Source organism: Gavialis gangeticus, unplaced genomic scaffold (genome assembly GCF_001723915.1).
Source record: "Gavialis gangeticus isolate Ggan-Ray unplaced genomic scaffold, GavGan_comp1, whole genome shotgun sequence".
NCBI classification, from domain to species: domain Eukaryota; kingdom Metazoa; phylum Chordata; order Crocodylia; family Gavialidae; genus Gavialis; species Gavialis gangeticus.
Window position 1 is genome coordinate 34,327,594 of NW_017729029.1, and position 22,512 is coordinate 34,350,105.

Consider the following 22,512-nt stretch of genomic DNA (forward strand, 5'->3'; position numbering starts at 1 on the left):
GGTAACATGCACTCAGCACTTTCTGATTCCCACCCTGTGCTTCATACCTGAGTTGCTGCTTTGCTTCGTTTCCTGCCCTGTCTGTCACTATGCTGTCTGTCCCCTCCCCAGTCTGCCACATACCACGCACATTGGCTGTCTGTGCTACTTATGGCACCCATGCTGCAGGTAGGCCATCCCTACCTTAGAATATCTGTCCATCATCAAGGACATGCCAGGGAACACAAAGGCCTACATTCAAAAAGGAGTTAGCAGTGAGAAACAAATAAACATTAATTCTATAAGGTGTACCTATACAGATCCCCCAGGCCCTCACATGGGGCTCCATTGGGTTGTTGCATACTAAGAAAGAAAGGAAATCTAATCATATTATGCAGTAGACCAAATTCATTCTTGGTGTACTGTAAGCTGCTATTTTGCCATTTATGTTAATGGAACCATGCTTGCTTATGTCAGGGTTATGTTTGGGCTGTTATTTCAAAGTTTTGAAAGTATTCTCAAGTTTGCGTTTACAAAAGGAGGAGAGCATACATATATGTTACTTGCTTTGGATGAGATTTCCATGGGCCTCTCATCCAAGCATGTTTTGTCTCCTGCCACACAAGTGATGATCAAAACTTTTGTAGTGCATTATTCTATCGAGGTTTTAAAACCATATAACTAGGCCTCTCTTTTGTATCATTTCACCTGTGAATTTTAGTGCTATGAGTATAATTATATTCCATATAATTGAGCTGTTTTCAGAGCTTTTTACAAACAAATGGAAACCTTTGAAATGCTTTTCAGAATAAAGCTGTAGTTTTCTAATAAACCTTTATTATTGGTATGATTTGATTAGAAAGGAACAGTAGGTTCCCTGAAGGAAACAAAGCTTTGTTTGTAGCTTGGAGGTGTGCTGAAAAATCGTATTTTCTGTGTTCAGAAGAGCTGAGCATTCAGTGAAAATTGGAAGTGCTCATCATCTCTAATCTTCAAACAGATATGTTATTACTACATTAATAATACTGTAGAGGGGTCATATTAACATTGAGAGTCAGTTTCCCATTTTAACTAATGTTTAAATCCCCGATTCTGCAAAGGTATCTAGAATGCCGAGTGTCTTTCTGTGGAATTCCACTGTAGCGACCTTTTCGCAGGGACCTTTGTTTTGGGCATTTGTTCATCTAAAATGTTTGGAGATGTGATATGTTTTGCCTACTCCTTAGTTGTTTGTGTATCCTTAGGGCTCAGATGACTGTTTGGTGAAAATCTGGGCTACGGATGATGGACGTCTGCTTTCAACATTGCGAGGACACTCAGCTGAAATTTCTGACATGGCTGTTAACTATGAAAACACGCTGCTTGCTGCAGGCAGTTGTGATAAGGTAGTCAGAGTGTGGTGTCTTCGAACCTGTGCACCTGTTGCTGTTCTGCAGGGCCATTCAGCTTCCATTACTTCCATACAGGTAAGAGGTAACAGAATCTTTTCTTCACATTTTAAGTATCTTCCTAAAATAGGAAGGAACGATGGTTTATTGATATTTTTTGTAGAGTTGTTCACGTGGAGATCTTCCCCAGCTTGACAATAACTGAAAGCTGTTGTTACCCCATGGCCTGTGTAGCAGGCACTTTTTTTAAACACAGTTCCCTTGCACAGATGTAGGCCCAGAGCAAACTGGGTTTCACATTGGTGATATGTAAATGGAAACTATAATTTTTACACTGTTATAACCTTATAGTGAACATTGAATTAGGCTTGTTTTCATGTGCTCCATTCACATGAGTATTCTAAACTGGAATTTATACAGCCTTATATTTAATGCAAGCTGATTTTTAAGAATTTGGTGTTGTAGGACATCATTTTACTTTGAATTAACACTGTGGATTTAAAATATTTGGTTCCCCTCTCCAAGATTTTAATGAATTTTTAAGATTTGTAATTCTTTTAGATGTTTGAATTGACAGGTTGCAATAGCTTTTTCTAAAATGGGTACACAAAGTGGTTTAGAAATTATGTTGTTAAGAATGGTCATTGTTCATAAACAGCATAAGCCATTTACAAATGCCTAGTAGCTCAAGGACTGACCTTTGTCTGGACTTTGAAATCAAAGTTGAGCCCATGGCCTTTGTGCAACATTGTTGAAAAACCTCTGCTTCCTGCCAAAAAATATCTGCTGGGAAGGGGAAGATGCTGGGATTCCTACCAGAGGCTTGGCTTGTATTGTGTTTGGGTGGGGTTCCATGCTTGAAATGGGCTGTCCTAAGAGATAGTGCTCAGGTCCTGGAAAGAATGCGTATTCTGTCACTTCTTGTTACAAAAAAAGAAGACCTAGGTTACTGTCCTATTCTTCCAGTAAGAAATTAAGAAATTACCTTCTGCGTGGTAGAGTTGAGTGTCTTTATTTTGCAGTGCACACACACACATACTCCATCTTATAGTCATGGAAGTTTAGTTTCTGTAGAGATTTATTATATTGGTCTCTTAATTTGTTAGGAGAGAGTTCATGCTCTCCCTAAAAAGATTTTATTTGCTAATCTCATTTATGTGCACCCTGGCTTGTATGTAAGAGAACAAGGAAGGCAGCTGTCTTAACTGCTGTGATTTTTATTTTTAGTTTTCTCCAGCAAGAAAAGGAACAACACGATACCTCACTTCTACTGGTGCTGATGGAACAATCTGTTTCTGGCAGTGGCATGCTAGTACAATGAAATTTAAGTAAGCTTATTTGGATGTTATGATCATTTAACTAATCACCGGTTTATTTTGACTTCTAGAAAATGTGTGAAGTCAGAGCTGGGTCAGTGACATAAGGGCAGAGGATTGATGTACAATACTTTTAGAATATAGGTAAATGAAGAGAAGTCATTTGCCACATATTCCTTTGTCTGGTATATATAATACTTCAGTGAAAAAGTCTCATAGGGCTATGTTCTTGCATAGATCTATAGATGGACCCTGATTCATTTGCCCAGTACCCAATTCTATGCTTGTGTATGAGGCAGTGTGGAGTCCTAAGAAGAGAGGAGTTTTGTAGCCATATAAGTGCTATGAAATTGGCTTAGGGGGCTGTACTTTTTCCTCATATGTGCCATGACAGCTAAACCTACAAGGTGTATTGAAGGCTGTAGAGGCTTGGGCTTTTAGTTCTTTCTTTTCTTTCCCAACAAAAGCTGTAGAGAGATGCTCTCACTTTAAGCCTGTACATACTGGACCAAATTCTTCTCTTAAGATATTCATGTAAATTCCATTAACTCTAATTGGAAATGCACACATCTGTAGTTACAGGGGTGTAGGTTGTAGTCATGTTGGTCTAAGGATGTAGGCAGACAAGGTTCTTTGGGTGAATCTGATATCTTTTATTAGATCAACTTAAATAGTTGGAAAACCATTTTAAAGCAAGATTTTGGGTTCAAAAACCTTTCGTCAGGCTAAGGAAGTTTCAGCAGTTGGTGTGTGCTCTTCCTGGATGGAATGAAAACTAAAGAAGCCAGAGACTGGGTTGGTGCGCATACAAGATAGGCAGTCAGTGAAGATGTAGACTCCTCAGTCTACATCTTCACTGACTGCTTATTTTCCAACTATTTAAGTTGGTCTAGTAAAAGATATCGGATTCACCCAAAGAACCCTGTCTGCCCCCATCTGTAGTTAGAATTTGATGCTTAATGAGTGTTTGGGTTTGATAGTATTATAAACTAATTAGTGGCTTGTCAGTTTCTATTTTAAGTATGTTTGAGTTGTTGAATGCAAACAAAATATTATATAGGTTAAATAGTCTTTTTAAGTCATAAAAATAGAAAGAGAGAGTGAATAAAATTAATTTAAAAATGTATTTAAACAATGATAAACTTCCAAGGTATAGATCCTGAAATAAAGGAATTTAAAAATGACTCTTAACTTTAACCACTGTGTAATAATGATACTGCTCTTCTCAAGTTGTATTAAGGTAAAGCAATGAAAAATAAAAATGTTGTACTCTTGCATTTAGGGATCGTCCTGTGAAATTTGCTGAAAGATCACGACCTGGCGTTCAGATATCTTGTTCATCTTTCAGTTCTGGTATGTATAGGAGTTAAAGATTTTTCATGAATAACTAATTTTGGTAACAAGTTTATCATTCTTAGTAATCTTTAAATACAATAAAATATCAGCTCTTTCTGGTACAAGAAGCTGTCATAAAGAAGATACAGAATCATAGGAAAATAGGGCTGGAAGGACCCCTGCTCAAGGCTGGATCATCCCTGGCTAAACCATCCCAGACAAATGTACAGATTATGTATTTAGGAGTACTTAGATATTCTGTAGAATATGGTTTACTTGCAATTAATTTTTTTTCAAAAAAAATACTTTAAGTACACAATTAATGGGAATTTGTATGCTCAGTGAGGCTAATTCTTCAATAGAAAATCTGGTAGGAAAGATCTGTTTTGTTTTCCTTAGATGCTAATAGAGAAAATAAAGGAAGTTGTAATTGGGAAGTGTTAATTTTTTATGGCCAGATTTTGAAGTCTCCAGTCAGATATTTGTTTCACTTGCAATGAATTTCTCTTTAGAAACTGTATCCTTTTAAATTTCTGTTTATAATATTATAAACTCTTACCACAGCATTCTATAAAGTATTAGAATTTAGAACCTTTCTCTAATGCTGGCAGTGCTATAAAGCTTTATGTACACTTTAATTCATTTCTGGATTTTCTAGCAGTTGCATGTTTCAGGAAAAAAAAAGAAACTTGGTATATAATGCTTAAGTTTTTGTCAAAGCATCTGTCTAAATGGACTGCATCCCCACAAGCGGGAATGTGCATTTCCCCAGGGACAAATAACAGCAGCAGAAGTGCCACTGCTACTTGTGTCCAGGCATGCCTGTGCACTCTGGCATGTGGCAGATTGCCTTGCGTGGGATAGGGGAGGCTAGGGCCAGCATGTGAGCTGGTCCCAGCAGCCTTACCTGGGGTCCTGGGGCCTCCCAGGGCTGCAGCAGTGGCAATCTGGGAGCTCAGAGCCTGGCCAGCAGCTGGAGTGTGGCTCTGGCTCGCCAGGCTCCAGTTTCAGGTGGCACCTGCTGCAGCCATGTGACCCGCCCTGTTTTTTTGCTGCATTTTTTTTTTCTAGGTGGCAGGAGTTCCCAGTATCTAATTTTCCCTTTCACGTGTGTTGCATGTGCTTTCGAGGTGCTGCAAAGCGCACGTGTGCACTTTTCTGGGCATGCCCATGGTGTCTTGATTTGAATAATTGATTTTTCAACTTGTATTGTGAAATCCATTTCCGGACGGGGAAATCAGGGTTACCTTGACCTGTATCTCCTGCTGCTTTTTTATTTGTGACATTATCCAAGTTTCTGTGTTACATGGTTTCTTTTCTTTTTTCTCTCAGTGACATCCTCAGAGAGGAATTGAACCTGTTCCAGCCCTGGGGTACAGGAGTAAAGGTGGGTTTTCTCACTTAATGAACAGCTTTTCAATATTTTATTTTATGCCCTTTTGTTTCTTGTGTGGCCCATGCCATATTAATAGCAAGTAATGAGGCATAAAACAAAATATTGAAAAGCTGTTCATTAACTGAGAAAACCCAACTTCACTCCTGTAGCCCAAGGCTAGAGCAGGCTCAGTTGCTGTATGAAGATGTTATGGTGAAAAATAAATGCAGTGATTTTTTTTTTTTTTTTTTTTTTTTGTGCATTGAAAGGAAAAGTTGAGGCCCATCCATCTCATACACTGACTGAGGCTGGAGCCCCACAGAAAAAATAAGTGATTATGTAACTAGAGGTAATATGAAAGTGCAGGAATTATGTTGAATCCTACCTAGTCCCAGAAGGTGTTGATTTAAAAAAGAAGCCAATGTTATTTTTTTATAAACAAGTTCTATTCCAGTGAAAATCCTCAGTGTAAATCTGGTAATTATGATGCCTTAACCGTAAGACATGGTCGAAGTCTGTAACTCTTTGGTGGCTTTTTCTTACAGAAAATACTGTTTTTTTCAGGTGGCATGTTCATTGCAACAGGTAGCACTGATCATGTGATAAGAATATATTATTTGGGCTTGGAATCTCCAGAGAAAATTGCTGAGTTAGAGTCCCATACGGTAAGAGAAGAATGGGAAATTAAATCTTTTTCCATTTTTAACTTACCCAGCCATTTAGGTTTTGTCTTGCATATCCTATTTCACTTCTTTTCTGTCTGTCATAGATATGCGTGCGTGCGCGCGCGTGTGTGTGTATGTGTCTAGATTACTATAGTGTCTGCAGAAAAATTAATGCATGTGCCTCATCATATTTCTGTGAGGTGGGGAAGTGCTGTTATCCCATTTTATGAATGGGGAACTGAGGCATAGGGATGGTTAAAGAATGTGTCCAGAGTTTTATGAAAAGTCTTTGGCAGAGCAAAGAACCAAACAAGGTTTCCAGACTTCCTTCTCTCCCTTTAATTTTATTATAAATAGCTGACTTTGCTGATATTGTCCAGAAACCCCTTCAATGAGAACAGAATGGGTTAATTCTGGTCTTAATATGTGAATTCCGAAAGTCAAAACATAGCGAGAAAAGATGATTTAAAAACTCCTTTTGATTTTAGTTGAAATAAAGTAAGATTATACTAAATTTTTAGGATTTTTTTTAAGAATGTGAAAGATACACACAAATTTTGCCAATATTTATCTATATCAGAACCTCAAGAAATTCAGTTGTGAATTTTGTTAATTTTGAAGAGAACTGATAGAAAAAATAGGAATTATTAACTTGGCACCATACCTTTCCTTTGTTATTAAATGCAGTCAATAGATTTGGCATGTAGATCATGTCTCTTAACATAATAGGTTCCCTGTAAGTTTATTGATGGCAGGTTTTACAAAAACATGGATAGAGCTATTACTTGTGAGGAACTTGAGTCATTTATCAATGCAGCTGAATAGTTGTGCTTTTCATGTAAATAACATCATTAGGAATAAGACTGTGGCCTGAGGGGAACAGGTGCTCAATGCTCACTGAATTTCAGTGGGAGTTGGGAGCCCTCTCACTTGGACTCCTTTGAAAATTTGGAGTGACCAATTCAATTTAATTGGTTAATAAAGAGGCTATTCTCAGAAAAAGTGAATCTAAAAATGACTTCACAGAACACAGTGACTTCCTTTTCCATAACTTAATTTACAAGTCTAAGAATGATTTTTCTAACTGTAATTTCTTAATCTTCCCAATTTTGCTTTTTTGGATTCCACAGACTGCTGTCAGACACTGTCTGAAAATAGAAGATCAGGAACATCATCATGTGTTCTTTCTCTTTCTTTCCCCCCATTCCTTCCACACATACTCTCACATTTTTAACAGTCGTTCTGTCAGGGACCAGAAACAATACCATATAACTAAGATGACCAGTCATCTAGTGATTATATTGAATAGCAAATACATGTGACAAATTCATTTTGTGATAAGCTTAAATATTCATGAATACAGTGTAAAAAACAATGTATGTCAGGTTCTGAACAATTTAAAATAGAATTAAGGCTGGAATTTGCCAAATCTTTTTTCTCAAGAAAATAATTTAACCTCCTTTTAATAATAGGTTCAAAAATTGCAAGTCTGTCCTAATGGTTTTGAGTTAAAATGCAACCTTCTGTATCCTCCCTGGGAATTGGCACTCTCTAGTTCTTGGTAGCTGGGAAGGGCAGTTGGTCCTTTTAGCTATGTGGTTATAATAAATGTCTTGCCTCTGCTTACACAGTTTCTGGCAGGCTAACTTGTACCACCATTTTTGGCAGCACATCCCTTCTTCAAAGGGAACCTGAATAGGAACATTAACTGCTAGGGATCAACATTAAAAACACCTGAGCCGGAATTCATTCAATCTTTGCAGGTTGGTCTAAGCTGCACAGATTGAACCAATTAACAAATGGACAGAGATTCACTTCTGAATCTGGGGTTTAGGTTGTAGCCGTGTTGGTCTAAGGACATAGGCAGGCAAGGTTCCTTTGGTGAATCTGGTGTCTTTTACTAGACCAAGCAAATAGTTGGAAAAATTCTTCTTAGCAAGCTTTCGGGTTGAAAACCCGAAAGCTTGTTAAGAAGAATTTTTCCAACTGTTTGAGTTGGTCTAATAAAAGACATCAGATTTACCAAAAGAACCTTGTCTACTTTTGAATCAGGAAATGCAGTCATATGCCTGCAGTGGCTCAAGCCAGAGGCCAGGGAGTACTAGAGCACTGCTGCCAGCCACTGCCAAAGGGGAGGGGAGAAAGCCCTCAGAAAAGTTTTCATCCCTCCCTGCTGGAGTGAAGGAGGCATGACCAGGCCCCAACCCATTGGAGGGTGGGGGTTTAAATCCCCTCCCTAGCCCACACCAGGTGCCAGCTGGGGTCTATGGGTGGTGGGGCGGGGAGGAGTCCTTTCTCTGAAGCAAGCACATATTGATCACAGCAGTTTGCAGCCTCAAGCATACAACAGAGCACAACCCAAAATCTTTGCCTAAGCTAAGATACAGCCCAGTGAAACACAGTGAGAGCGCACACAACTTAGTTTAGCTTAAAATGGAATGTAAACCAAAAAAAACAAGAGAAAGCCTTGCATAAGTCTTAGATAATCCTAAGGGCAGAGCATCTCCTTACAGACAGGTATTCAGAAAGGCTTTGTTTAGGGGTATTCCCACCATTTACAGGCTCTGCTTTATAATGTAAATGTAGCTCTCTTCATTCTTTGGTCAAGCTGTCTGCAGCCCTCAAGCTGTCTGTGACCCTCTCCTGTTCCCTTACCTCCATCTCCAGCACATAGGTGCGATGATTGTGCAAGGTCTTTGCAAACACCTTCCACTTCTAAGTCTGGTCCTGCAGGGTTTGGCTCTGTGCTCACAGGTGGCAGAGGACCAGCCTGGTTTCCCAGCCTCTTCCCACTCGCTCATGGCCTTTATCAACTGCATGCTTTAGTTTCTGCCAGAGGTGGGAGGGGGTAGAGTCTTCTCCTTAAGAAGGGTCCTATCTTGTGCTTTCCTCCAGTAAGTCTCTGGAAAGGAAAACACGTTCTGCTAGGTAGGTGGGTCAATAATTGAGAAACAGTCAAAGTTGTTAGCCCCATATTGCAGTCTGGATGGCTCTTGGGTTAATGTTTTAACAAGGTGTTAGATATCTTTGCTGTGCAGGCAGTTGTTTGACATGCAGTTGTTAAAGAACTCGTGGGGATAGGGTCACCCCTACTGCTGGAGCAGTGAGGGGGGAGCCCTGACAGGGGCTGTTGTGCCCTGGCCAGGCAGACCTTGATTGGGGTCCTGGAGGGAGAGGGGAATAAATCCTCTCCCTACCCCCTTTGCCTCAGGAGGCCATGCCAAGCTGGCATCTGGCCATGCCCCCACCCCTGCTCCAGCGAGAATGCAGAGGGGCGAAGCCAGCCTTGCTCTCTGGAGCAGACAGCATAGTCCGGCCCAGGGCTGGAAAGCATGCTGGGATGCTGGGGGACTGATTTAGCTTAAACCAGGAAGGAGTCTGGGACAGAAGTTCTGTAAGCCAGTTTGACCCAAATCAGTGAAGTCTGATACGACATTCAACCAGGTTTATCTTAAACCAGTTTCAGCCATTTTGAAACTGGTTTATGAGAGTGAACTTCTGTTCTGTTACAGGTTTAAACCAGTTTCTGATCACTTAAACTGGTTTATGTGCAACTTCTGTCCCTAGCCCCAGAATCTGTCTTCTTGAGCAGCACATAGTCCCTTTGACATCATAAAGTTCTGCCCTATATGTTTGTTCTGGGGAAAATTTAACTCCAAATCCTTAATTTTTTTTATTCTTGAATTTTATAGGAAAAAACATGTAAAGATGCAATTTGACCAATTGAAAGTTCATCTTAAAGCATTAATTACAAAGATTTTACACTTAAAGAATCCTTTCTGCTTCTTTTTAGGACAAAGTGGTTGCAGTTCAGTTCTGTAACAATGGTGACAGGTAAGCAGGTATTCTGGAATTTTTCCAGTATGAATGTCACTGCAAGCTAATTTGCCAAAGGACTCTTAACTTTTCAAGATAACATGTCAAGTCAGTGACACATTTGTGAGTCTGGACACTCTGTCCTCTGTCTTAGTCACCAACGATATGCTGTGACTAACTTCTTACTTTTTTTTTTTTTTCAAAGTTCTTTAGAAAAAACAGATTAAGGACTTCACTCTTATTTAGGAGCTTCTTCACAAATAGCCCTGTTGCCTACAATGGGGTTACTTGTACAGTATATGCTGTTCAACACAAATAGGCAGGTTAGATTTTGGCTCCACCTAAGATTTTTAAAGGATCATAAAATATGCACTCGGCCCAAACAAGCCAGGCTCCTACTGTAGTACATGATGAATTTGCAGATGCTGAATATTTTATTATTGACTTGAATAGGAATGATACGTGATTTGTGTCTAGTAGGATTGGTAGCATGTCTGTACTTTTAGCCAGAATAAGAACACTGAACTCAAGTTTCTGAATAATTCCTTCTTATTAATAACTACTTCGTTAAACTTGCATGTAGTCAAAACATGGAGTATAGATTGTTAGTTCTGGCTTAAATCATATTAGAGAAAGTTTAAAGATATGTAGGTTGGCCCAGGTGTGTGGTGTTTTCAGTGTGGGCTGGTACCTTTTTGGAGGAAACTTTTTCCTTAGGAAAGCAGGCACAATGACATGTGGTGCTCTTAGAAGCACAGGAGAGTATAGTTACTGAACACGGCCCACTCTGACAAGCAGTTTCATGAGACACTTTTGCCATGCCTGCAGACCCTGCAGAGGGAGAGAGGGAAAAGAGTATGGTAATGATTTAAGTCGTTCATATGTTCAGGACTATATTTTCCTCAGTTTCTACAATGAGGTCCAAAAGGAGAGGCTACCTGTGTCCTTCACCCAGTGCTTGTTCTGTCCCTTCTTGGCAAATAGTTGGGAACAAGGAAGAATTCTTTGATATCAGGGGAAGTGTGCACTCTGCTCAGCTCCCTATTAATACAATCTACTGTATTACTGTATCTACAGTACCAAAAGGACTGAGTGAAAAGATGATTTTCTCTCTTTTTTTCTATCTTTATTCCATCATGTACTCATTTTCCCTTCTTTAAGCAGGATATTGAAATTAAGATGACAGTTTACTGGATTATATCTGTTTTAATATAAAATGGATCCCTTTTCTATATTAAACTGTATTTTAATATAACATACCTTTAATATAACATGGATAGGCCACTAGCAAAATTTGCATCAGATAAAATTAAAAAATTGACTGGCATAATGTAAAGTGCTTTCTTACAGCATAGCACTAATATTTTTACAAAAAAATCAGGATATCCACGTGGTGCTACCTAACTTAAATCTTTAATGCATGATTTCTTCTGTCTTTGGAAAATGGCTTGACTAAGCAGAAAGGCCTTTCCTTGTCCTTGAGTTCAGCAACACTGAGTTCTGTTTTTTAATGCTTTCAGTCCCAATGCTTTCAAATATTCTGTGTATAATATTCAGTAAGGCAATATTGCAATTCAGCTTTTTCACAAGACTATAGATCCTGTGTACTATTGGAGTAATGTTAACCACATTTTTGAGGTATTTCTCCCTTAAAAGTTATTGGACTTAGATTCATAGATTGATTCATTGATTGACTTTTCAGGCACAAAGCGTCATTAATGCCATATAGGAATGAAGTGCAGTAGTGTTAATGTTCCCTAGTTTGAAATAGTTCCCACTGAGCCTATGTGGTATATGGTAGGAACTGTGAGTTACAGAACTTAGAATTGTATTACAGTAGATGAGGTACTTGTGTATATATACCACCTGCTCTCTAAACCCTTATCCTTTTACTGATTTCACCTGTGGAAAGCCAGTTGCAGGGCCAGGTTATAAAACCTTAATATCTTGGCTGTCACTTCTCTTGTGTGCTGTATTATTCATACTTATTTGCTTACCTCTGGCGATATTTCTGGCCCTTACAAAAAGAAAATATAGAAATTTACAGGGGCAGGCTGAAGGTAGGGACAGAGGTCCCCTTCACCTCACGGTCTCCCCTGCTCCCCCTGGCCACTTGCCTTCTCCCCAGCCAAATGAGCCATCTTGTCCTGGGTCAGGCAGCAGCTCAGCTCTAGCTTCAGCCCCAAACCCGGATCAGAGCTGGAGCTGAGCTGCTACCTGTCCCAGGCCAGTACTTGAATCTAAAATGAGGCCTATTTTTCCCCCCATGCTCACTAGAGGGGGGGAAAGAAACCTCATCTTGGATTCAAGGAAACATGGTACTCTATCCTGCAAGACCTTTCGCATCAGAAGACAAAGGTGAATAAGCCAGAATGTCCTGATTTAATCAAATACCCCTTGGTGGGATTTTCAGAAGTGTCTAATGCCAGGTCTACACTCCTGACTTCTGCTGGAGTAGCTTTAGTACTTAGGGGTGTAACACACATTAATTAGTGACCAAAACACAATTGCTCTGACAAAAGTCAATATTGTAGATTACTGTTGGCCAACCTTTTGGACCCATGGGCAGGATGAGTGGCTTGAGGCCCATCTGTGGGCCAGATCCCATAGGCAAGGTTAGTCCATGGGCCTGATCCAGCATGGGGCCTACACTGGATCTGGCCACAGAGCAACCCCGTGAGCTGGCCAGGCTCCACATGCAGGATCTGGCCATAGAGTGACCCCAGTATGCTGACCTGGTCACACTGGATGTAGCCACTGGGTGACCCTGCGTGCTAGAGAGACCCCATGTGGGGTGTGTCACCCAGCTCACAGGTCTGGAAATTTGGTGATTAGGGAGCAGTGACAGCTGTGGATGCTGCAGTAATTTGTGTTAGTACCGGTCCCTGACTGCTGAATTCTGGACCTGTTGGGGGAGCCCTGTAGTCCAGAGATTGAGTACTACTAGGGTAGATGTTTGCTTCACTTGGTGGGATTAACCATATAATAAACCATGTAGATTTGATTGTGTAGTTTTTATCCACATAATTTTTTGGTCAGTATATTATACCAATATTACTGTTGCAAGGTCTTTGAAAGTATAGAGCTGATATAAGTGTTGTAGGGAGTACACATCCCATTGAAAATTATGCTGCATTGTTCTGATTAAGTCTACCCTTCATTTTCTGTCCAAACAACCCAAAAAATTGCCTTTGGCTCTATACTGGGGGAGCAGAGGGTGTTTACCTGATTAGGACCCCAACAGTCTTAACTTCTGTATTTGCAGTAGTTCTGTGCTTATGGTAAGAATACTAAGTTAGAACAGTTTTTGCTACAGTTTTTTGTAGTATTTTTATATATAATCCTTTGAGTCCTTTCCTTCTGTTACGTGATTCTCCTGTGGGATTTTGTAAGGGCAGAAGCTGTTCAAATTTTAATCTATAGTGATCAATGTCTATTCATTGTACAGTGCTTCCTAAAATGGAACCTAAAAACATGGGGTTGACTTTTATTCAGTGTCAACTTATAGTTGGAACAATATGGTAAGTCAGTTAAGTGCTGAAATGTCAGTATAACTGAGATCAAGACTTTTAATATAAAATGAGAAGTCCCCTTTTTAAATTAGAGGTATAAGTAAAAAGTCTTTGAAATAAAATTGGGCAGAAGTAAGCTACATAGCTACCTGGCATGGTTTGTGTTTCATCTGTTATGGGAAAAACAGATTTAAAAAAAGTAAGATGATTTATTAAAACACAATGTATAGACAAGGGTAGCCGTGGGTGAAGATATGTTGGATGAGTAAAAATGTTGCACTTCAATTGCATAAACTGTGCAAACTGGGGTATTATTTTACCATCGCAAGAAGAATGTTTCATTGATGATTTTAACATTTTTATGTAAGTTATGTTACACTGCTAATGCTGAACTTTTTACATACAACATGTAAACATTCAGCTTGCAGAGAAAGCTAGTTACTTGTCATCAAATTTGGCATGCTTCTCCCCTCTCCCCCATTTTAATCCATTAAATGTATAACAGAATCTGGACATGTATCTTTTTATCTCCTGCTGCCCTTATGAGCTTCTCAAGGGATCTATGACTATCACTTAAAAACATGTGCAGAATATATGAATTACAACATTGAATTCACTTCAAGACCATCTGCTAGCTATAACTAAATGTAATTAATGTTGTGGTATATAAACTGTTTTGTATTGTACAATATCTTATACAAGAATTGAAACCTCATTGTCTTATAATGATACTGTCTAGATCAAAGATCCACAAACAATACATGGAATAGGTACTGTAAAAATTTTAATATCTGGCTTTGATGCCAATTTGAATGGCTTTGCTACTGGCATGCTAGTTGTATCGCTGCCAGTTTTCTTTGACAGTAATTTACCAGAAAGGCAAATAAAGTTTCCGGACTAAAAACACACATACTTGGGTGCACAGGTTTAAGCAAGAAATATAGATGTATTTTATTGTACAGTGGCATAAAAAGGGTGATCTTGGTGAACTTTCCTGAAGACCCAGGTGAATACTGTACCCCACAGTCCACCACTTACTTCCAGAAATTGTCTGTTAAGGAACTGGCCAATCCTTAAGTGACAAACCCTTACTAGGAAGGGAGGACTCCACAGAAAAAGGCTTGGGCGGCACAAATGGTGATCAGACCAAAAGACACAGTGGTTTACCTTCAAAATTACATCTTTTTTCCCCCTCATGTTTGTCTACAGCTTAAGATTTGTCAGTGGGAGCAGAGATGGAACAGCAAGAGTATGGCACTATCAGCAGCAGGACTGGAAGAGTATAGTCCTGGATATGGCTACTAAAATGACAGGGTAAAAGAGTACCGTATATTATAACCTCACTTATGCATAAGAACAACATGTTCTATCAGCTAATATGCTTTAAAACTGCATTCTCCTATGTTAATTTCAGGGTGTTGCTAGACATGACAAATTATAGCTATGTCAAATGTTCTATAGGATGTGTTAGGCTCTAACCCTTACCTCTGCATGCTCCTGTAGCAAAACCATTGCAGCTTTAACCCTGTTTCATTCTGGGTTAAAGTTGCAGCAATTTAGAGAACTGCTGCAGGAGCATGTAGGTTTAACATCCTAATAACTTACATATGCTTTTGAGCAGCAGTTCCCTGTCCTCTTTACAAGTGATTAAAAATTAAGTTTTCCTGTAGTATATACATACATTGAAAATTAGATGGCCTTGTCCATTACATGACAAAAGTTTGTTGCAGATTTTAATATCAAAATTAATATGTTAACATATTGTTTCTGCAGTTTTCTTCTTTTTCTGGTTGGCAAGTCCTGTTTTATAGAAGAAGACAAAATGTTGAATTGAGTTAATCTCTTAGAAAGATTCTGTACTAAAACCTCAATTCTAGACTTACCTGCACACTTTAAAAAATGTACAGAAGAAGTGAGAGACAAGGGTTTGTCTGGGTGATACCTTTTATTAGACCAGCTGCATGGTTGGGATACATTTGGACAAGCTTTTGTTGCAATGCATTCTTCACTCTAGACCTTCAAGGCTACAACAGCACTCCAGCACTACAGAATAAATGTTTCTCTTGCCTCTCAGCAAAAGGTCTATTATCAGCTGGCATGATGTGCCCTGAAATTTCCAGGATTTCTTTATTTTTTACAAAAATATGCCCTGGCACATTGATTCTGGCACGATGGAGTATTGTTTACAAATATTAGCATTTTAAATTTAAAGTTGACAAAAATAAATGAACACATATCTTGTGTGTGATTATCTTCATAGTTGTATTATAGACACGCTTGTTTATACTAATTCAGTAATTTTGATTGAGTCACCCAGTCATTAATATGAGTACTGAAGATCTGCAAAAATACACTTACAATGCTGAATTTCAGTAGGTTATATCCTAGGAAAAATGCATGTGATGACATTCTTTAAATTTCTTTATCTAGTTGCAGTTAAATGGCAGCAAGAAAGGAAAACCTGGGAGTGCTGTCCCTTTATTTTTCCTCCTTACCATGTCCATTTAAAACATATTTTGGAATTTCATGGTTTCATCCCAAGGTCCGACTTAGTTGTAAGACTATCAGAATATGTTTTCAGTTGTTTCTCAGCATTTTTCCCCAGTAGCTTTCTAAGATTTGAAATTCTTGTTAGCTCTTCAATTACTTAAACTGCGAACAGATGTTGCCCTTGTTGTGCCAGAAACATTTTTGTGGTAGCACAAAATATGAATGAACAGACATCCTTGCACCCCAAATGACCACGAATGTGAGCTTGATGATTATTATTAATAGTATGTGCCACTTTATCATGGCAGACTTCTGTTCAGTTATGGCATGATTTCTGCAGCCTGGGGCTGCCTGTGCTCTCCAGTAGTCCCAAGCTGGGGATTTCAAGGTGCATGTTTCACAGTGCAGAGCTGTAGAAACCCATATTTCTAGAACAGGTTCCCCATTCCATGCTTACAAGTACTTTGCCCCAGGTTGGGGCCTGGTACCTAGGTCTCTTGTCCTGTAGAATCAGGCCCCCGAAGCCCCAGGAGCAGTAAGAACCTGATCCTGCAGGACGACGGCTCCAGGCAGTGTCTGTACCTGCTAGTCCATGAGGTGTACCGGGAAACATCCCAGCACAGCTGAACCTGTGACAGAAATAACATCTGTTTGTAGCGTTATAGTATTTTTTTGTGTGTGTGTGTTCAAAGGTTTTCAGTAAGTGTCATGCATTTGAACACACACATTCATAGAAAATGGAGATCAGAAAGACCCATAAGGCAATTTCATACATTTCCCCAGGCTATTGCAGTATATCTATATGTATCTTATATAGTTTTGTTTTTAATAAAATAGCTATCTAAGTGTAATTTAGGTTGTTTAGCCAGCTTGTACCCATTTGGACTTTAATACCTTACATGAGAGATTTGATAAGAAAAGAAAACCACTCATTTCCAGGAAAATATGTGGAAAAATTAGAATGTTCATTTATGAACAACAGGAAGAGAAATTACTTCTTCCTTTTCAGAGAAAGTAGAAGCACTTCAATGTAAGTTGCAATAGCATAGAATATTTTCTGTGCCCTGCTTTTGCTTCCACAAAGCACATACCATGACTGCATGAGCAACCATTTGTTTTCATCTGTAGTCACAGTTCATTTCCCTTTATACAGTAGTGTGACAGTAATTAATTTCAGATCAAATTTCTGCTGATAGGTTTTGCTGTATAGATGTTGAGGTATTAGTTTTAGTTTTTCAATTTCGAATTCCTTCAGGAACAGCGTGGCATCTGGGGAGGACAAGATAACTAAGCTAAAGGTTACTATGGTGGCTTGGGATCGATACGATAGCACTGTCATTACAGCAGTTAACAACTTCCTTTTGAAAGTGTGGAACTCATCCACAGGGCAGCTTCTTCATAGTTTATCGGTGAGTAAAATTACAGTGAATAATTTTAAAGGACTGTAGCTTTGTGTCAGGACATGATGAGGAATGATTAAGGGCTAAATTGTGCCATACTTAACAACATTGAGGAACAGTTTATTGCTGAAGCAGGTCAGCTGCATGCTTTTCTTTTCCCATGATATATCCTTCTGTACAACAAGGTCGCAGGGAAATGACTTGAGGTTGTGCTGTGCCCTAGTGATTCCTAGCTAACATAGACATCTCTAGTGGCCATAACTAGAATAGAACCAACCCCAAGAGTAGGAAGCTGAAGCTGCTCTCTTTATTGGCACTAAGATGGATGCCTGGGGTAGCTGTGTCCAGCTGTATATCTGATCATTGTTGGCAGTCCATAGATATGAGGATGACTATATTTAATAAAATCAGCCACTGTATATGATTGAGTCAAGAGGACTAGGAACTAAATACTTAGCTGTGCAGGGAACTATTCATAGAAAGTTTAGTTTCCTTTGCTTTGCTTTCATCACAGGGCCATGATGATGAAGTTTTTGTCTTGGAAGCTCATCCATTTGACCAAAGGATCATACTTTCTGCAGGTCATGATGGGAATATTTTTGTTTGGGATATTGACAAAGGAACCAAAATTCGCAATTACTTTAACATGGTAAGAATGGTTAGGAATATTTTCATGTTTGAACAAAATTGGATGTCAGGACAGAAGTGACCCCAGTGATAAACTCACTGGGTGTGTCTCCATGAGTAGTGCATGCGTGCAGTGTGTGGCACCTCGAAGCCATTTGAGATGCTGCAAACTGCACATGGTGCATGTGTACCCATGCGTCATACTGCTAATTCGCAGCATGGCAGGGTTTTTTTTGACAGTGGGAGATCCCAGTGTTAAAAACAAAAAAACAAACCTGCTGCTAAAAAAAGCAGCTTGGGGCACATGGCAGCAACATGCACTGCCAGAAACCAGAACCTGGCACATCAGAGCCATGCTCTGGCTGCTTTCCAGGCTCTGAGTGACTGGCTCAGTACTACTGCTGCCCCAGGAACCCAAGTAAAGCTGCTGGGGCCAGCTTCCTCTACCCCACCTGGGTACTTTTGCCACATGCCAAAATACATGTGCAGGGGCATGCTTGGGGACAAATAGCAGTGGCACAAATATGTGCCACTGCTATTTGTCCCACGGCAAATGTGTGCCCCTGTATGTGCACGCTCATGGGGATGCACCCATTGTGACCAGTGTTTATAACACGATTTGGGAAGATGCCCGAGTGTGACAAATCTGCATTGTTTATTGTGTGTATTTTAAAATTATAGAAAGTCTTTCAGTAATCTCTTGTATTTGCAAAACGTAAGGGTATGATGCATCTTTTATGAAAATTAACTGAAGTTTTGTTGATCAGCTTTTTCAAAAGAAAACTTAACAGCATTGACATTAAGACTTTAGGAAAGGTAGAAAGTTAAGTTGAAATTTAACTGAATAGTAAAGGTTAAAGATAGCAAAGTGGAAAAAATAGTGAAAATCCATCATATTGGTATAAAATGGGAATTTATGTTGAACTGAAACTTAGAGGCAGAGCTACTTTGCTACACATTTTACGAAGTGGGACAGATGGAATCTTAATATTGAAGCTTGTGTCAAAGAGAAAAAATAATTTTAAAATGGACATTCTGTGTTCCCACATTGCAGATTGAGGGCCAAGGCCATGGTGCTGTTTTTGATTGCAAATTCTCACCAGATGGACAGCATTTTGCTTGCACAGATTCACATGGACATCTGCTATTATTTGGTTTTGGATGCAATAAATATTATGAAAAGGTGGGTTGGCTGCATTTGAAAAGCTTCTGCATCTTGGGCTGATTTTATGTTGGAAGTGTTTATGTTGTGGCTTTGTGTTTTTTTCCTGATGAACTTTAAATGGTAACTGGATTGTGTGATAGTCACTCATTATTTAAATCAAAATATTACACGTGCTTTAAATATCTAACAGCGAATCTTGAGGAATGAGTTTAGGGGATGACTGGCAAACATAAAAAAGAAAATAGTATAAGCTTTTTATACATTTAATTTAACCTAGTAAGGAAAACATTGCTTGTATTTTTCTACAAAACACAAAAGAAGGTCGTAACCAACTTAAGGAAGGAACAAGGGGAGGTTTAAGACCTGTTGATATTAATATTTCAAATTCACTTTAAGTTCTTTTTTCCAAAGTAGGTGGTTAGTCTCTGTCTTGTTCTGTCAAATGTAAGAAAAGTTTTTTTGTAAGTTTTCATGTGCAAAGTGAGTAGAAAATAGACTATATAGTTATTCAAGATTGTGCATTCATGCATCCGAAAAATCTGCTACTATTACACGTGCTTCTATAATTAAATGTCCAAAAAACCTTCATCAGTTAAATGATACTTGAAAATAAGGAAATAAGGATTAAGGCAACACTCTACTCCTGCTCCGCAACCTTAACTTTACCCTCTGGAGCTGGTAATGGCCACTGAAAGTGGTTTATTAAAGGTTTACTAAATACATAATGAATATTTATGAAGGACTATGAAAATCTATTGTTATTTTGGTGTTTTTTTTTAAATTGTGTTCTACGTATGGATTGAAGCATTTACTGCATGTGCTTCATTTGTACTCAGAGTACTAGATAAGTGCAGTAATGGAGAGTTGGGAGCAAGTTGGAAGAGCTGTTAGTGATTTGAGGACGGTGTACCTTGGTGATTTAAGTACAGGTCATTTCAGTGATGTGCTTGGCAGTATGCTTTGGTAATGCCCAGATACCATGTTAGAGGAATTGGTAGCCTTATGGTGACATAATTGACCTTGGTCTTTGGGCCTTAGTGACAGGTAAGTTAAGGCAGTAGCTTAAAATTCTATTAGCATGTGTGAATTCTATTGGCACGTGAAGATGTTGGAGGGAATTGTCTGGAATTAGGCTCAGTGTTTGAGTGTAGGCCAGACTGAAGCTGACTTAAGCCTGAGTTTTGCATTAGCAAAGAGAAGATGTTAGACTTTGTCCTACCATACTTGTGTGCCGAGTCAGCAAGGAGTTCTGTAGCATATGTAAATGCAGAACACTAATATGTTTGTCTTTGCATAAGTCAGCCCCCATACTGCACCAGTAATGCCCTACCTTCACGTCCACTCCACCAATGTGCCATGTTTTTTAGCACTGTTCAAAAGTAATTATTCAAAAATGAAAATGCTATAAACAAATTTCCTTTGATCGTGCCAAACAATTGTTTAGGAGATAGTTGACAAACATGAATCGTTATTATATTATCCTAACTGTTTATTAAAATTTTTACAATTATTACAACTTTTTCTCTTCCTTCTACTTAATGCTAGTTCCTTGCAAATACTGGTAAAAAACAGTTTCTTCATAGCTTGTAAAGCACTTGAAACCAGAACTCTAGATCTTGAGGCAAAACTTCCAAAAGAGCCTCTGCAGAATTCAGGCAGAGAGCAGGCAGCATGCGTGCCATCCTGAATCCTCCCAAGCACATAGCTTTAAAAGGAATCTTTAGCTCAGATGATGCTGAATTTGTACCCTGAATCCTATCCCAAACCCCTGTGAAGCACAGAAAATTTCATGACAGTCTGAACTGGTGTGTATGCCTTTAGTTCTGTTGCAAACAGTAACTAACCCTAAATGAAACAAGACCTTTGTAGTTAGTCAGGTAGAGTCTAGGATATTAATAGTAGCAATAATATTTGCTAACTAGCAAATTGCCTGTCAAGAATCGCAGGCGGGGAGGGGTGGAGTGGGGACAGAGGCCCTTCCCTTCCCCCACCCCCCCTTGGGCCAGGGCCAAGGCTGAGGGCAGGGCTGTTCCCCTCCTCCCCTCCGCCCCCCCACTGCTTTGGGCCACGGCCAGGGCTGGGGCATGCGCCGTTCCCCACTTCCCCCTGCCACTTTGGGCTGAGGCTGGGGCCAGAGCTGTTTCCCACCTTCCCCCTGCTGCTTTGGGCTGGGGCCAGGGCTACTCCCTGCTTCCCCCTTGCCACTTTGGCAGTGGTGATGGTGGCTGTGGTGGGGCGCAGCCACCGGTAACCCACTCTCTCCTTCCTGTTCCCTTCTCCCCTCCAACCCCTCAGTCCCCACTGTCTTGGTGGCACTCCAGTTCTGTCTCTGACTGTATAGGGCACTCTGGCTGCCGAGACAGCCAGTCAGATTGCGAATAAAGCATTATGGACAGACAGACTAAGGCTTTTATAATATTAGAATAGTTATTTTATTTAGTCTGTAACAGCCATGTTTTACTGGGAGTGTGAGACTTTGGTCTTCTGAAATCCTCTTGGTGCCAGGGCTCTTCATTCTTTTTCCCGCTCACCATTCTCTCCATGTAAATATTTTGTTTGCTTCTTGTTATCTCCTCTTCATTTATGCATCTTTGATCTGTATAAGATGCAACTCTACCCTGTCCTCTTCATTGTGGCAGATCTCTGGCAAAGAGAGGGCTTGTAGAGAGGATGTACAAGTCACATATTCCTGTTTCTAATTTTCTTGGGCATATCGCGCTGCTGAATTTTGATCTGTGCAGAAGTTTTCTTTGAGGATAGATTCTTGAGGTTAGAACATATTTATGTTGGGAATCTGTTTTTTGTCACAAGATGGCTCCCAGAATAGAGATAGGTTGAAGCAATTCTAAAATAGACAGACTACTAAGTGGGATCTATTACTAAATTTATTTTCATGTAGATTCCAGATCAAATGTTCTTCCATACGGATTATCGACCACTGATTCGTGATGCGAATAACTATGTGCTAGATGAACAGACTCAACAGGCTCCACATCTCATGCCTCCTCCATTCTTGGTGGATGTGGATGGAAATCCTCATCCCACAAGATATCAACGTTTGGTGCCAGGACGGGAGAATTGTAAGGATGAGCAACTCATTCCTCAGCTGGGATATGTGGCTAATGGTATGTTTTCTAAAATTCTTACATATCTGAATGATATAGAGCAACATTAGAGAAAATAACTGTAATAATTTCTGAAATCATAATTGAGTCCAATTTTAATATGGGAGGAGTGAATTACAATATGAAGGAAGCAATGGAAATCTGTAGAGTAGATTATCTCAGAACCACAGACAGAGTTGGAGTCTGATGAAGAAACTGTAGCACTCAGACATCGGTGGGCTGGGTGTCTTTGGTTCACAATGGGCGCGTATACATGTTCATTTAAGCGTGACTAAATTTAATGTGCATTAAATAATTTTTGGTACGTGTCTTCATGTGT

At 39.5% G+C, this 22,512-nt stretch overlaps 1 protein-coding gene across 1 annotated transcript in view; it reads left to right on the forward strand.

Annotated features, from left to right (window-relative positions):
* The window catches only part of BRWD3 (bromodomain and WD repeat domain containing 3), a gene marked incomplete at its 5' end in the record, with an annotated part of 122,000 nt that overhangs the window by 36,162 nt on the left and 63,326 nt on the right, over positions 1–22,512 (forward strand). The window contains 10 exons of the mRNA XM_019521031.1: positions 1,224–1,445; positions 2,595–2,695; positions 3,966–4,036; positions 5,958–6,058; positions 9,852–9,892; positions 14,596–14,700; positions 17,132–17,285; positions 17,791–17,925; positions 18,958–19,086; positions 21,968–22,193. Of these exons, the coding sequence (XP_019376576.1) occupies positions 1,224–1,445; positions 2,595–2,695; positions 3,966–4,036; positions 5,958–6,058; positions 9,852–9,892; positions 14,596–14,700; positions 17,132–17,285; positions 17,791–17,925; positions 18,958–19,086; positions 21,968–22,193 (1,285 nt within the window). The remainder of the gene's footprint in view (positions 1–1,223; positions 1,446–2,594; positions 2,696–3,965; positions 4,037–5,957; positions 6,059–9,851; positions 9,893–14,595; positions 14,701–17,131; positions 17,286–17,790; positions 17,926–18,957; positions 19,087–21,967; positions 22,194–22,512) is intronic.